Here is a 16,905-nt window from a genome sequence, read left to right on the forward strand (position 1 = left end):
ATGGTATTTATAGTTTCAAACCAAAGTAAAGAGACTCACTTTTTTATTAAACTTTTATTTCTATAATATTGCTTTTTATTCAAAAATAAGCTAAACTTACAAAGAACAGTGATGATCACAAACGAAAAATATAGGCCTCCTTATATCAATTGTGTTAGTGTTTTTATCGTGAGTCGCTGTGGTAAGAGCTCTGATTCTCATAGGAATTCTATGAACATTGGAGTTTTTACCACAGCGGCCTGTGATAAAAATCCCTAACGCAGCTTGATAAAAGGGAGCCATAGTACGTTAGGAAACATTTCAGTCATGCTGCCGTATGAGTTGTACTTTTCAACTCACCATACACAATTCAGCAGTTCATTACAAATCAGAAACACCATCCCCTCAAATTAGAAAGTTTTCAGTTTGCAAAAAGCATTACTTTAATACTTTAAAATTCAACTTAAGCAGTGCCCTCACCCAGTCTCTCATTTGCTCATCCCCTCCCCTCAGCCTTCATCCTGCCTCTCTCTCAATCCCCTCCTCAGCCTTCCCCCAGTCTCTCTCTCAATCCCCCCAGTCTTCACCCGATTGTTTTTTGTGGTTTTTGGTTTTTTTTGCGTCATTTACTAAAATCTAGTCCACAGAATATAAACACATACGCAAACACATATACATATGGAGCAGATGAGAATTTGTGCAAAAGCATTCATGCTTTACTGGGAATCACAGAAGAAGCCAATTTAAAAACCTTTGCACAAAGACAAACTTGTTTCTTTAATATAATAGGTGCCTTTTTGAACCTTTCATATAGGTGCCCTATTACAAAATTATCCCACCATGTATATTAGTAGAACTAAGTACTAAATCTCTAATAATTAGTTTGCATAGAACTGAAGATCACTAAAAGTGGTGATATTTATTTATTTTTAAAAATTTATATTCCGCATATCCAACAATTCTGTGCGGATTACAAAATAACATACATAGTAAAATCACAAAAAAACATAACAAATGAAATAAACACATCAATACACCAAAACATAAGACAACACTTCGCCAACCCAGAAAACCACAAGCTCTCTCCCAAATAATGTACCCACATCACTAAAAAGGAGAGAAAAAAAAATAAAGGTCTGCAAGAAAGAATGAAAAAGCAACAGCAAAAAGAGTCTATTCAGACCTCAAAGGTGCGCTGAAGCAACACAGTCTTTAACCAGTTTCATACCTCTATTACTGGACACCCACTTATTATCATTGGTCCCGCTGCCCTCTGGAGATAAAACTCCTAAGAAGAGAGAAACAGCTCTACTCTAAAATAAAAATTAAAAAAACAACCCTTACTGAAAAATAATTAACAACCTGCAGTGTTCCTCCATTCAAACAGCTCATAAAACATAACGTGAAGTTATTCCAGTTCCATGACTGGATTGCTGAGCAGTTATCACTAGGATTTTGGTGGTGGTTGAAACAGAATTTGTTTCTTCAGTTTTGAAACTAAAGACTTGGATGTTAAGTGAGGGATTTTTTTCTTCACTACGGATAAGTTACTGATTTTCCTAGATTACCACTACGATGACACATGTTTTTGAAAACGGCTCTAAATTAGGAATACAGTAAAACCATGGTTTACGAGCATAATTCGTTCCGAAACATGCTTGCAATCCAAAACACTCATATATCAAAGCGAATTTCGCCATAAGAAATAATGGAAACTCAGACGATTCATTCCACAACCCAAAAACTTTAATACAAAATACTGAATGTACTCGTATTGCAAGACCTTGCTTGTTTAGAACAGTCACTACACTCCTGCAGTGTCAGAGAGAGAAGAGACATTGGCTCAATTATGATGATGTGATGTGTGTATACTGTATGTACTTGTATTGCAAGACCTTGCTTGTTTATCAAGTTAAAATTTAATCAAATGTTTTGTTTGTCTTGCAAAACACTTGCATACCTAGTTACTTGCAATCCAAGGTTTTACTTGTACACTTCTCCCTAACTCCCTTCGCGGGGGTTAGGTGCATAGCAGGACTGCAAAGTGTGAAAAATAGCAAATAACTTCTCGGCTGGCTCTGAACCATCCCCGCCTCCCTCCTGCATCCCCGGAACCTTACCTGGTGGTCTAGCGGTGAAGCGGGGCAGGAGCGATCTTCCTATGCTCCTGCCCCGTGCAGAGCCGTCATCAGAATGGCTGCCGTGAATTTCTGTTGTTGTCTCGAGACGCACTGCACGAGGCAGGGGCATAGGAAGATCGCTCCTGCCGCGCTTCACCGCTAGACCACCAGGTAAGGTTCCGGGGAAGCTTGGACGGCTTAAAAATAGCCCAAAATGAAAATAGTTTTTTTGCAAAAAAATCGCAAATAACCAAATCCAAGGATACTGAAACCGCGGATTCGGAGGGAGAAGTGTATATACAAAGGACAGAATAGAGAACACTCAAAATTAGATTATCAAAAGTCCACTCTCTTCCAGGGAATGGCAGGCAATAATCACACAAAATACAAACAGATATTTTGTACAAACAGATATATTTTTATGGCCTTTGACCATTATGGGATTGTCTACTTAGCTTGTATGAGAATAGTAGCACTCTCCAGTCATTTTTGGCTTTAACTGAGGCCTTGCATATCTGTTTGTATTGTGTGTGATTATTGCCTGCCATTCCCCGGAAGAGAGTGGACTTTTGATAATCTAATTTTAAATTAGGATTATCATGCATCATGAGTTGTTTCAACTGAAGATCACTGCAAGATGTTAACTATTTTTTTCAATAAAGGAGGCGGCCATAAGGGTTTCTTTTTCAAAGCACAGCTATTTTCCTCCTATTAGGAGGTTTTTTTCACTGTGTATTTTTTTCTCCAGCGGGACCAATGATAATAACTGGGTCTCCAGTAATAAGCATATGAAACTGATTTATATCACCACTTCTTGGAGTGCTGAGGTTCCATTTGACTTGCTTTAGGGCATTTGTATCTATCACTGTTTTACTCTTCTCATGTACCAGTTCTTTGGTCCTATGCCTGGACCTTGTTGTTTGTATTGACTGCTTTCTCAATAAAAATTATTTACAAAAAAAGAAAAAGAATTATTCATGATTGTTAGCCCGTTAGTGATCCTCAGTTCTATGCAAACTAATTATTAGAGATTTAGGGCTCCTTTTACAAAAGTGCGCTCTTAACGCACGCAATAGCGCGTCTTAAATTCCCGAGCGCGCTAGCCACAACCGCCTCCTTTGAGGTGGTAGATTTTCAGCTACCGCGCGGTAATTTTGTGCATACGCTAAAAACCCTTGCGCCCCTTCGTAAAAGGAGCCCTTAGTAGTTTTAATACATTTGCTTCCTATTTATTGAGTATTGGTAGAACTAACAAAGAAAACCAACATCAAAATCTTCTCTTGTTATGAAGTCTCATTAAGCTGCATGGGATGATTAAACCTTGTGGTCCCAACTCTCTCCATTAAACTCTGTTAATCTATGCTAGACAGCTCTATTTTATATCGTATGAAAGAGATGTGTGTTTGTTAGCATGTGTTTGCCCCATTATTGTGCCCTAATTTACTGCCCTTCCCCCTCCTTTTTGCTAAGCTGTAGTAGAGGTTTCTACCGTGGCCTGGAACACTAAGGGCTCCTTTTACGAAGGTGCGTTCGGGCCTAAATGCGTGGAATACTGCGCGCTAAAATGTCGCACTTGCTAGCCGCTACCGCCTCCTTTTGAGCAGGCGGTTGTCGCTAAAAACGCTAGCACACCTTCGTAAAAGGAGCTCTAAATGATCCATTGTTGCTGCCGATACTCATAGAAAGCTTTGGAGCAGCATCAGAGCATTTAGCTCCCCGGGCCACGATAGAAACTTTTACTGCAGCTTAGTAAAAAAAAAAAAAAAAAAAAAAGGGTGCTCTAAAATGAACACACATTAACCTACAAATGTATGTACTGCACATTAAGTTGACGAGTGCATATTCGTAAGTTTCCATGCACACTGCAAAAAATGTTAACACAAATGTATGAAATGAACCAAAAAGAAAAATCTGAAAATAGGGTAAAAGGCCAAATGAACCAAACATTTTTGCCTTGTAATAAGCCTTATCAGACGATGTAAACTGAATCTTGTATGTACTATTAAAAAAAAAAAAAAATCAATTGGTCTAAAAGCATCACTTTGTATTGTCCTTTATCCAGGGATAATCTCGTCCAGTGGGAGAAAGTATCACGAGGCGAGGATGTATCACTGTGGTTTCCATCACAGTCCCTGGCAAAGGAATCAGCAGATTCACTTCCGGTGAAAATTGATGATTGATGACCAAGGGCAAGTTGCTTATAACCAAGGCCACCTCTGTTATGGAACAAAATTAATAAACTTTGGTTTGGGGGAGGGGAAAAAGGAAGAAAAGAAAGCAGCAATTGCTAAGAGGAAAGCAAGCCTTTCCCAAGGAAGTTACTGTCATGGAATTCTCTTTTATGGGTGACTGTCTACTTACTGTCTTATGACACTCTTAGGGAACCATGAGAATGTGCTGATTGGCCATGGATCTGAGGCTATTCCACTCAACTTGCACATCACTTTGACATGAGACTAGCCTTTTAACCTTGGCTATGTTGCTGAAGCCTTAATTTAACACTAACAAAATTTTTTTGAGTGGTACTTGTAAAGGATTTCTTATAAGGGTAACAGTAAAGACGGTACTTTGAGTATACAAGGGCTGGCTTTCCGCTAATGATGTCTAGGAGATTTTTGACTATAAATAGGAAGTATGATGTTTTTTGTTGTAATATATTTGAAGGGTATCAGAAAACCTATGAGGCTGCAACTATTCTTTCAAATACAGTACTTGAATTATATATATCTTACTTGCTGCAGATGACAAAAATCAACTTCCAGGTTGGAGTCTGAGAAACCATGTATTTAAGCATCACTGAGTGGCTGTATCTTAACGTTTCACACACACACACATACATATATACACATGCTATGTGTGTGTTTTACCCCTTTTGCCTGAGCTTAATTCTCCTGGTTTGGTCAGAGTCCAAACTTTTATGGCTCCATTGGGATCAGGTGGCAGAGAAATGGCACCTTCATATATTGTATATTCTCATTCTCAGCCAAGAAGAGGCCATCCTCAGCTCAGATTTTACATTGATCATAGACAAAAAGGCTAAGAATCAATTCCATGTATTCCACATGCAAAAATCTCCACTTCATTCTTCATGGCGATGCATCAAGTTGAAGAGAATTTCCTACCCTGAAAGTGTTTCATATTGATATCCATCATAGATTGAGAGTAACATCCTTTCATTTTCAAGCTGGATTTTTTTTTTTTTTACTGTTAACATTGTCAAACTGCAGTACTTGGCTAGGCTGCAGGAAGTAGTCTTTAAGTTTTTACAGTAGATATCGCTTTTTTGGCTTGGCATTTGAAACCACAGTTGCCAGACAAGGAATACAATGCAAGAGCTGCGTGTGTTTAACCCAGAAGACCACTAAAATATTGTATATTTACACAAGCAATTTTCTAATATCTACAGGCACCCGCCACATGCAACTTGATTGCTTTTCATGATATTCTTCACAAGTTCTTACAGACATCCACAACTTTGTAGTGGAATGATCTAACCAGTAGAATGGACTTTAAAACAAATTGTGAAGTTCAATTACCAACAACATTGTCTATCCTTCTGAGTTTATATGACATTTTCTGCTTTAATAGCGAGTAGAATAGAAAATCGTTTAGTGCTTTTTGATGATGTTTCCAATGTTATATTTTCTTTAAAGAAGGATGAGCAGATGGGCTGGCTCGGGCAGGAGTGCTGTGCATTACTGTGAAATGAGGCTTGAGCTGCATTCTTGAGCCTGCTTCTGCTTTTTGAACTGTCCAGGGTTGGAGATGCTTTGGATGCAGCATTCACATTCATTGGTGTTAGAGTTGACATCTAGGGAGCAGTTCTACAAAGGTCATGCAAATTTGGGGGGCTAAAATGCAGGATGCTGAGCACAAATTCTGTAACAACATCGGGGGGGGCCCCGATTCCATTAGAGAATACAGCATAAATGGGCATTTTTACACCAACATTTAACCATGATCACTTATATAAACTTATTTCTTCAACAGCACTTTAAAGAAGGGATCACACTCCCTATACAGAATTAATTATCAAACATTTAGGGCTCCTTTTACAAAAGTGCACTAGTGTTTTTAGCGCACGCACTGGATTAGCGGACGCTATCTGAAAATCTACTGCCTGCTCAAAAGGAGGAGGTACAGCGAGCGAGCGCTATTCCGCACGTTAAGGCCCTAACACACCTTTGTAAAAGGAGCCCTTAGTGTGAAAACAGTCAAATTATTATAGCAGTACCTTTCCTGCTGCAGAAACACCACATAAATTTGAAAATATTACTCAAAACAGCCTCAAAGGCTCAACAAGCATAGAAAACAGCCATAGCTGTCTAGAAAAACTACGCTATACTGGAGCTCAGAAATCATATCATTGGCTGATATTACCAGAAAAAAAAGCACTTAAGAAACATTTTTTAAAAAGTGTTCTTTTTCCTGGTAATATCAGCCAATGAAGTAAATTAAGTTCTTATTAAATTAGGTGTAATAAAGTCGATGTTCAGAGAAGCAGCACCACATAAGTGGATCGCTTGTCTGCTTACCTTTTTGTCAGACATCCCTTCATGCTAGTCCACCAAATATGCAGTCCTAAACTTAAATGGATAAGTTACAGGTATCTAAGGAAAGTTATTCACGCGGTCCTCCTTAAATATATAAAGTTTTATGGGTAGCATTGACTATAAGCCACGCCCTAGAAACTTCTCCCAGCTACCCTCCTCCTAAAAGCTTAACTTTAGATGGGACATGGAGATGGGCCATCAAAACTTATAAATCAGTTGGTCCTAAATTTTCCAAATGATTGATTTATGCAGTTACTTCGGATTCTACAGTATATATGATGACTAAAAGTGCATGCATAAATCTGTGTGCATTACCGATTTGGGCATGTAACTGGTTAACAAGCCAATCAGCACCAATAATTGCCACTTAAGCACTTGCTGGCACCAATTATAATTTTTGCAAAGAGCTTGCTAGGCAAATTCTATAAAGTATGTGGAATTTGAAGGGAGGCATGCCTAGGGTTGGGGCATGAGCATTCCTATAAGTTAAATGCATTGTTATAGCATATGCCTGAACCATGCCTAAGTTAGATGCGGGCATGTACACCAGGTTTAAGGTGGTGTAATAGGCCGCACCTCGTGTTTAGTCGTGGGAATGGGCACTACACCTATTCAATAAACTGCACTAGAAAAGTATTAAGCATGTTTTTTTCTGTGTAGGTTTCATTGGTGCAATATATAGAATTAGGTCCTTGACATATGATATGCTGTGTCATAAATCGATATTAGTATCAAATTCTTAGAGCTAGATTTATTGTGTCCCTCTGGGCCTACAGAAGCTAATAGTATCAACACACTTAAGTAAATCTATCCCATAGTTTCTAGGCTTTGGAGTGTTCTTATTGATTGAGGGGGGAGGGGCGTTAACTCCCATTGCAGAGAATTCAGGACTTTATTGTCTTGTGTTTTCAAAATTAAACAGCAAAAAAAACCCTCTAATATACTAGCTAGAAATATCTTATGGAGAACTTATGCCTTCAGAGCATTTTACTTCACAGTATATAAAGAAACTAAATAATACAGTAATAAGAAATGTTTTACTTAAAACAGCATCTTCCTTTAAAACCCTGTCTCCCAATAGTTGCCATTTAGGATTAGAAAATACGTAAAGCTGATCTTCATATATCCCATAGTATGAATTTTCCAAAATAAAAATGCAGATGGTACGAGGGTTCTTCAAAAAGTTTCCGCACTTTCATATTTTCATGATAAATGTTTGGGGCAGGAGAAGTGGTAAGAGAGCGTGTCATAGAATGTCATCTGAATAGTTGGTTAGGCAAGCCGACTCACCTTGCAGGTAGTGATGTAATTTGCTGGGTTTTTTTTTTTTAGTTCAAAATGTTTTATTAGTTTTAGATAATACAGGGAAAACAACTAGTTCAGAAGATACAGTTCACAGTATATAAGAACAGCAAAGGTATGATTTTCATGTACACATGAGGATGAGTGTAAACATAGGGTAGTATTACAGAGATCATAACCAAGGATCAGCATGATCAATCCAGACAGCAGTACTTGAATGCAAAAGAGTTAAATGTCACAATATCAAATAAGAAGCATCCAGATGCAAGAATATCTGAGGGTGGTACCATTTCTCTCTGCTAAAACCTTTTCATATTTGCCTGTAAGGCATAGTGTATGAAATTCGACATTAGTAAGATCCTTCCAACAGTACAGCACAGTTTGGATCGCTAATGACATCATAATAGTGAACGATCGGATTTTGTGTGTATTTAAAGGGGCTGTCAAACCATGTGTCATTAAAATGAGGATCTGAAAGTTAAGAGTATCAGTGATATCTAGAATATCGCATATGGTAGACCACACTCTTTCCCAATAAAGAGTGAGGTGCTTGCAGAAGAACAAAAGATGCTCCAAGGTGCCAGTTGCCTGTTGACATGACCAACAGCAAGAAGGAACCGATGGGTCAATTTTGTTGGAGAGTATAGGCGGCCAAACCGCACGATGTAGCAAGAAGAAAACAGATTGTATTAGTGAGGCTGATCGTATAGACTTAAATGTTCAACCATAGACCATTCCAATCAATAGCATCTGAAGGAAGATTCAGATCTTTATGCCATTTGAGTTTAGTTTCAATGGATGCATTAGATTCAACCTTCTGCATCAGTTTGTACCACAGAGAGGCTGTACTGTTCATCAGTGATAGTTTTTGAGTGAGTATACTCAAGCCAGGTTGCTTTGTTATAGATAGAATATTTGGCACAGACTTTTTCAAACAGTGCATGAGTTGCAGCCACTTAAACTATTGAGTACTGGGCAGCCCCCAGTGATCCGACATGTCTTGAAATGACATCCACCCATCATCGCTCATAAGGTCTTGCATTACCCAGATACCGCGCTTTTGCCAGATAGGCCATGACACCGGTGAATCCTGAATCTTAAAAAGCGCATTATTCCAGAGAGGAAGCAATCTAGAATCAGCCCATTGATTGGATAGTGTGGAATCCACTGTAGATATGGCTGACTTATAGGTCAAAAGGATATAGCCTGTCTTATCTATTTTGGTCAAACTCAGTCCAGCCATACACCGCAGCGGATCTCTTCATGAAGGGCACATTCTAGGAGGAGCCAGGAGGGAGCATCATGATTCCTGTAACCATGATGTCTCTGAGCCCACTGTCTCATAAGGAATGTGTTGTGATATTGAAGAAAACAAGAATAGTTTACCCCTCCCAGGGTTCGAATTGCCTTTAATTTGGATAATGCTATACGAGGCTGTTTACTATTCCATACAAACTGAGTGAGAAGTGAGTCTATATGCTTATAAAAGGTATTTGGGAAAAGGAAAGGGAGCATATTCAATATGTAATTTATTTTAGGGGATATCATCATCCGGATGGTTTCTAGACGACCCCACTAGGTCAGTTTCAGTGGAGACCATTTACTTCTTGTTGATTTAATAACATCTACCATGTGGTCCATGTTGTATTGAAGGGTCTCCTCAATAGTGGGACCAAAAAAGACCCCTAAGTACTTCATTCTTGTGTCCGACCATTTAACTCCATGCAATAAGACCTTGGATTTGGCCTCAGGACAATTAAGGGGCATAACTTCAGTTTTGTTGGTGTTGAGTTTGTAACCAGACACAGTCGAATAGTCTTTGATAAGTGACAGCAAATGAGGGAAGGATGGAGGAGTGATATAGAGTAGAATGTCATCTGCGTACGCTGAAATTTTTATTTCCTGGTCCTTAAATTTAAAGCCTGATATATTAGGATTGAGGTGTATAGCTATGAGGGCTCTAAAGCAAGATTGAAGAGCAGAGGGGACAGGGGACATCCATGTCTAGTACCCTTAGTAGGTTTAAATGCTGATAGTGGGAGACGAATATAGCACTTGGATCTTTTTGATAAATTCCTTGGAAAACCCGTACCAATGCAAAGTCTGGAACAGAAAGGGCCACTCAATCCTGTCGAAGGCTTTCACTGCGTCAAGCCCTACTGCTAGTATTTCTTGATCCTGTTGTTGAGCTTGAGCTATGATGTTGGAGAATGTTCGCATGTTGTCATTGGAATAATGCCCAGTTATGAATCCACATTGATCCGAGGCAATAAGTTTGGCAAAGATTTTTGCGTCCACATTTATTAAGGACAGAGTCCTATAATTAGCCATATATCGTGGGTCCTTGCCTGGATTCGGGATGACGATTATGGTGGCTTCGGTAAAAGAACCAGATACATTGCCAGAGGCAATAAGATATTCGATAAATTGAAGGTAATAAGGAGCCAAAACATCTTGAAACTCTTTGTAAAACTCAACAGTCAACCCGTCAGGGCCAGGAGCTTTTTTGGATGCCATGGAATCGATGACTTGAATGACAGTATGAATGCGGCTAAGAAGGCCAGAACAGCAGGTAGACATACAAAGCACCCATAACATACAATATAATTCAGTGCTCAATAAACTATTCCATAAAGTTGAAAAAACTGTGAACAATAGTAATACAGAATCATACATAACTGTACAAGATACTTCAAACAGTGAGTAAGGCTGAGATTAACCGTCCCAGCAGACAGGAGCCCCATGGAGGGTAGCAGGTAATGGCATAGCAGGCTGGCTGCGCTATGGAATAAGTCAAACCTGATTAATTGGCGTTGGTGAGCGTTGCTCGATGAAGGTGGCAAGCTCTTCAGGATTAGTGAAATCTTTAGTCTGATTGTTCAGGGTCACTCTCATCCGGGCCAGGTATAGCAGGCCAAACTTGGCATTCAGATGTTTGAGCCGAGGTCTTTAGGACAAGAGCTGCTTGCGTCGATGCGTTTTAGTTTTGCTGAGATCAGGGATGAACAAGATGGTGGCGCTCTCGTGCTTTATCGGAGCTCTAATCTTCGCACACTACATGATGTCTAGGACGTGTTGATACCGCAGCAACTTGAGCACGACGGGTCTGGGGTAGCGGTCATTAGCAGTGTGGAAAGAAGGTGCACGATGAGCCCTTTTGATTTCAAACTCTCTATGGAAGGTAATATCCAGTAGCTTAGGTATTAAGGCTTCTAGATGTTTGGCCAGATCACAATCCGGAGCACCTTCCAGTAAGCCAAGTATCCTAATATTGCATCTGCGAGATCTATTGTTGCTGTCCTCCAATTCCCTTTCAAGTAAAGAAATGTGATTTGTCTGCCTCCATAGTTCGGTCACATTAATCGTAGTTGCGTCCATCTTGCTCTTCAGTGTGCTAACACGTGTCTGCAGAAGAGTAAATTCTGCAGTTAGATTAGTGAGTTTCTCATTTATCTCGTCCGTGCTGGTTTTTGCATCCATAACAAGTTCCTTCACTTCCCAGAGTTTCGCTAAAATCTCGTGGTTACTATCTCCGTCGGAGCTGGGTAGCGGCACTTTTGAAGGTGAGGCCGGTTCGGGTTTGTGTCTTTTACTCACTTTTTTGTCAGCCATCACAATCAGGGCAGAAACAACACAATTCTGTACTGCTTTAGAAAAGATATATGACCTCTTTTACAAAGCTGCGCAGCAACAGCCCCGAAGCCCTTTAAATCTCTATGGGCTTCGGGGCCATTAGTGCAACACAGCCTAGCGCGGCGTTGTAAAAGAGGTCGATAGTGGTGTTCTGCACGATTCAGGACCCGATTTGCAAAGAGTATTTTATATTTTTAGCTAAAGGTGCGGAAGCTCTGTTATCAGTCTGCCATTTCTTGTGGGCTCAGCAGAGACCCACCCATATATGCTTTTATTTAATAAACAGTGTTTAAAAAAAAAATGGCTCATTTTACGAAGGTGCATTAGGGCACGCTAAAATGCCATGCGCGCTAGCCGCTACCGCCTCCTCTTGAGCAGGCGGTAGGTTTTCAGCTAGCGCGCTCTATAGCATGTGCTAAAAACGCTAGCGCACCTTTGTAAAAGGAGTCCTAAAAGTGGGAAACTTTTTGAAGATCCCTCACATAATATGTCAATTTTCCAGACTAATGTATTCAAGTGTGTGTTTCTCACAAGGTATAATATCATAAACTGTGAATATGTGCAGAGCACATTGATCCTTTACCAGATGGAATGTGTGCACCTTGCCACTACTGCCTGATTATTTTGGGGTATGATGTATTTCAAAGCCTCTGTAACAAAAATCAGAATAGTAGTTGGTCAGAGGTTGTATATATCTTTACAAGTAAGAAGGCAAATATCTGATTTCTTAAAACTCTTCCAACATAATATGCACATAAGTTTTGTAATCTAATCTATCTAAACGTGTGCTTTTCTTTTGCTTAAATTAAACTTCAATGTGTAATATCATTTTGATGGCATGTGAGAGAATGGCTTGCCCTTTTTCTAAAATAAGACAATAGCATGTTTCTATGGTATTGCCACTTTGATTTAAGTGTGTCTTAGAAAAACTGCACCATTTCATTTTCTTTATCCCCGTACTGGAAATACTGCAATGTATCCCAGGCCAGTTACCAGTGTTAGTAAGAGATGGTTGAATGGAGATTCTCCAGCAAATTTCAGCATCTTATAATGCAACATAAAAAGGCAATGTTAAAAGCCATTTGTGAGGATAAAGCAGCACTTTATCCCCCTAATTCTATAAAGCGCCAAAAATTATATACGCAATGTTGGCTGTGTACCCAAATTGTGTGTGCAATTTAGTTGAACAAGCTAATTATCAGTGCTAATTAGAATCGATTGCAAGTTATGCATGCAAATTTAGTCACAAGTTAATAAAAGGGGTGTAGAAACGGGTGGATCTTGGGTGAATTGGGGGTTGTTACTTTAACTTACAAACAGACTTATAGAATAAGGGCATTTGCTCCATGTTTTTGTTGGGGCAAATGGCTGCAGCTAGATGTAGTCACAGTTCCCAGGCACAAGCACTATTCTATAAACTGCGTCTAACTTTAAGCGCAATTTATAGAATATCATTTTTTGGTGCCAGTTTTTTAGGTGCAATATATAGCATTCTTTCCTTTATGTGTTGAAATAGGTACTTATAGATTTGTTCTTCTAATATGTACAGTATGTAAAAGTAATGTGTACAGCTTGTATTATATATATATTTTCCTGTATTGATCAGAGGTATTACACCAGTGCGCATCACAACTTTTAAGTACATAAGAATAGCCTTACTAAGTCAGACCAATGGTCCATCAAGCCCATTATCCATTCTTCACGGAGGCCAATCCAAGTCACAAGTACCTGGCAAAAAACCAAAGAGTAGCAGCATTCCATTCCATCGATCCATGGTTTTAAAAAATATGATCACGTATCTCCATGGAGGCCTGTATTATTTTCAAATTTGGTTGTATTTACTATAGAATCTTAACGAGCCAGGCTCCTCTTACTTGTTAAATACATTCACAGTCCCTAATCTAAAATATTTTCGCAAAGCTCGTGCTCTTTTCAGTTATCCATCAGTGAAAGGTTGCAAATTTAAAAGACATCATGAACGTACATTATCATAACAGGCTGTTCTTTGGGACAAAGATTTTAGGCAACTGTTCTTTGTATCTGTTTCATATCTGGAGTTCAGAAGACATTTGAAGACCCATTTATTTTCTAGATTTTTAAGTAATTAAATCTCGTCATTCTTTGTAATTACAAGTTAATCTTTTGTAAACTGCTTAGATTCTCATGGTAATGTGGTCTATAAGTTGATTTTTATGTTATGTTATGTTATGTTCTCCCATGTCTGTCTCAACAGCAGTTTATGAACTTTTCCTCCTGGAACTTGTCCAAACCTTTTTTAAAACTAGCTACATTAACCGCTCTTACCATTTAAGCCAAGGAAAACCAGGCTCAAATCCCTGACTGACTTGTGCGCACATCGAGCGTATTCTATAACATTGCACATGCATTCTAGGAACACCCACGATCCGCCCATGCTCCTCTCCTGGCTATGTCCCCCCTTTCAGAGTCACACAGGTAACTTTTAATTAATGCCAATTAGCGTCAATGATGAGATGCTAATTGCCAATTATCAGTACTAGTTAGGCTTGTTAAACAAGTTATGCATGCAAATCAGCTTGCATAACAATTTGCACGCACAACATTAGGCGCCAAATACAGAATTTTAGGGTAAATCCGTACATGATCCATACTCCAATGACCTGTACAATCCCCCCCTCTCATGCTCACCTTCATCATCCTCATTGCTTGTAATTCTGATCAATTGTAATTACTTGTTAAATCTTGTTTATTTGTTATGAAAACTCCCCTCCTCATGCTCACCTTAATATCTTCATTACTTGTAAATCTGGTTAATTGTAGTAGTAGTAGATGACGGCAGAAAAAGACCCGAATGATCCATCCAGTCTGCCCAACCTGATTCAATTAAAATTTTTTTTTTTTTTCTTCTTAGCTATTTCTGGGCAAGAATCCAAAGCTTTACCCGGTACTATGCTTGGGTTCCACCTGCCGAAATCTCTGTTAAGACTTACTCCAGCCCATCTACACCCTCCCAGCCATTGAAGCCCTCCCCTGCCCATCCTCCACCAAACGGCCATACACAGACACAGACCGTGCAAGTCTGCCCAGTAACTGGCCTTAGTTCAATATTTAATATTATTTTCTGATTCTTATTAAATTTTGTTTAATTGATGTGAACCACCTAGAACTCCCTGGGTATTGCGGTATACAAAAATAAAATTATTATTATTATTAGTATAGGTGTAAAAGTAAGCACTCAAATTCCCTGCGGTAGTTTTCAGTTGGAAGTATTTGTATCTGTTCATTTTGTAACATTCACCCTATTTGCATAGGAGAAAGCATATACATAGGCCCAGATTCTGTAAAAGGTGCCTAGATCAGTGCACCTAGCTGATTTAGGTGACTTAACTTAATTATTTAAAAAGCTTAATTGGCACCAGTAATCAATTTGCACCTTTTAATTGGCTTCATTTAAAATTAATTGGATAGTACTCATAGGTGTCTAACTCGGGCGCCTACCACTTCCAGGCAGGCATCTAGTTCAAGGTGCCTACCAGAAAGTAGATGTGGTTAGGGTCAGACCATGGACATGTTTGGTATGTAGGTGCCTGTTTTGGACTTAGGTTCCAGTATTTAGACTTAGAAAATCCTGGCATAAATATATTGTCCTGCAGCATAGAAGTTGTAGTCATAGCCCAATAGGTTTCAGCAGCTGAATTGTGGAAAGTAGTGCTGCCCGATTCAGGGAAAAAAATTTTGATTCGATTCAGCCTATTGAATCGATTTTTCGATTCGATTTGATTTTCCTGCCCATTTGGGTGTTTTGTTGTTTTTTTTAAACATCCTGGTGGGTTTATTTTAAAGTCTTTTCACCTCTTTTATAGCCTCTTTGCCCTCTCCTAACCACACTGGTGCTGTGGTATAAATAAAATAAACAAGACTTTTCCTCTCTATGTTAAATCCTAACTCATGTTCGCGGTCTAACACCAGCTCTGGCAGGATACACGTTTCAAATCTGACATATTGTAATCACAAAACAGAAAATAAAATTAGTTTTTCTACCTTTTGTTGTCTGGTCATTATTCAAATCTAGTTGGTCCCAGGCTCTGGTTGCCTTCTGATAACTTGCTTTCCAGGGATCTCCTTCTTTCTTCTTTCTCCGTGCTAACCATCAATCTTCCATCTCTGTCCTCCCCTTCCGTTTCCTTTCCCTCTCTCAGAGGTTTGGCATCTTTCCTTTTTTTCATCTCCATCCACAGATCCACCTTCTCTCAACTACCCTTTCATCCAGCATCGCTCCCTCCTTCCCCACCACCCCAGGGTCCACCATCTCTCTCTTTCTGTTCTTTTCATCCCTAAATCCCATTGTCCACCATCTCTCTCCCTCTCCTCTGTTTTAGACCCAATATTTCTTCCCCCCAAAGTCTGGCATATGCACGTCTCTTTGAACCCCCCCTTCCCTCCCTCCCTCCCTCCCTTCGTGTACTTCTACACCAGGGCCCCCTCCCCTGAACATCTGCACCCCCCCAGAAGGCCTACACTCCGCCCCTGAAGGCCTGCATGTCTCCCCCTGAAGGCGTACACCCCTCTCTTGAAGACCAGCCTGTCCCCCCTGAAGGCCTGCACCTCCCCCCCTGGAAGGCATGTACCACCCCTCCTGAAGGCCTACACCCCACCTCTGAAGGCCTGCACCCCCCCCCCCCCCACGAAGGACTACATCCCCCCGGAAGTCCTGCACCCCCCCCCATGAAGGACTACACACTCCCTCCCGCCGGAAGGCCTGCACCCCCCCCCCCCATGAAGAACTACAACCCCCCTCCCCACGGAAGGCCTGCGCGTTTAATTTATCTAAATTCAGCAGCCTGCCCTGCAGAAGAATATCGCTGGCTCTAGCGATCTTTGTAAGCTGCCATAGGTTGTCCGAGTTGTCTTCTCTCTGCTGTGGTCCCAGAGAAGGGGCGGGACCACGGCAGAGAGAAGCCAACTCGGACAACCTATGGCAGCTTACAAAGATCGCTAGAGCCAGCGATCTTCTTCTGCAGGGCAGGCTGCTGAATTTCAGTAAATTGCTGCGGGAAGCCAGACACTAGCGGGTAAGCCACTTCCCAACTGGCCCTCCCCACTCGCCCTCTAAAGCAGGAGCGGCAAGCCAGCAAGAGGCAGCGTTGCCGCTCCTGCTTGAGGGGGAAGGGTCAGTCAATGAATCGGGAGGCCGATTTTTTGGTGCGGTAAATCAATTTGAATTGATTCACCCGAAGTGAATCGGTGAATCGATTCGAATCGTGAATTGGGCAGCACTAGTGGAAAGCAGTGCATGCAAAAAGATCTCGTGCATGTTCATTGAGGAAATCCTGAAAAAT

The 16,905-nt window shown here is 40.3% G+C and overlaps 1 protein-coding gene across 7 annotated transcripts in view; it reads left to right on the top strand.

Moving 5' to 3' along the window:
* Nucleotides 1-14,466, top strand: part of PDE10A (phosphodiesterase 10A) — a 590,210-nt gene extending 575,744 nt beyond the window's left edge. For 6 of the 7 annotated variants that reach the window (XM_033937275.1, XM_033937278.1, XM_033937274.1 and 3 more), the window contains one exon: nucleotides 4,162-4,358. In XM_033937275.1, coding sequence (XP_033793166.1) covers nucleotides 4,162-4,279 — 118 coding nt within the window. In that variant the 3' untranslated portion in view covers nucleotides 4,280-4,358. Of the gene's footprint in view, nucleotides 1-4,161 lie in introns of all 7 variants that reach the window. The other variant, XM_033937273.1, reaches the window with a different exon arrangement.
* The last annotated feature ends 2,439 nt before the right edge of the window (nucleotides 14,467-16,905 follow it).

Source organism: Geotrypetes seraphini, chromosome 3 (genome assembly GCF_902459505.1).
Source record: "Geotrypetes seraphini chromosome 3, aGeoSer1.1, whole genome shotgun sequence".
In the NCBI taxonomy this organism is placed as follows: domain Eukaryota; kingdom Metazoa; phylum Chordata; class Amphibia; order Gymnophiona; family Dermophiidae; genus Geotrypetes; species Geotrypetes seraphini.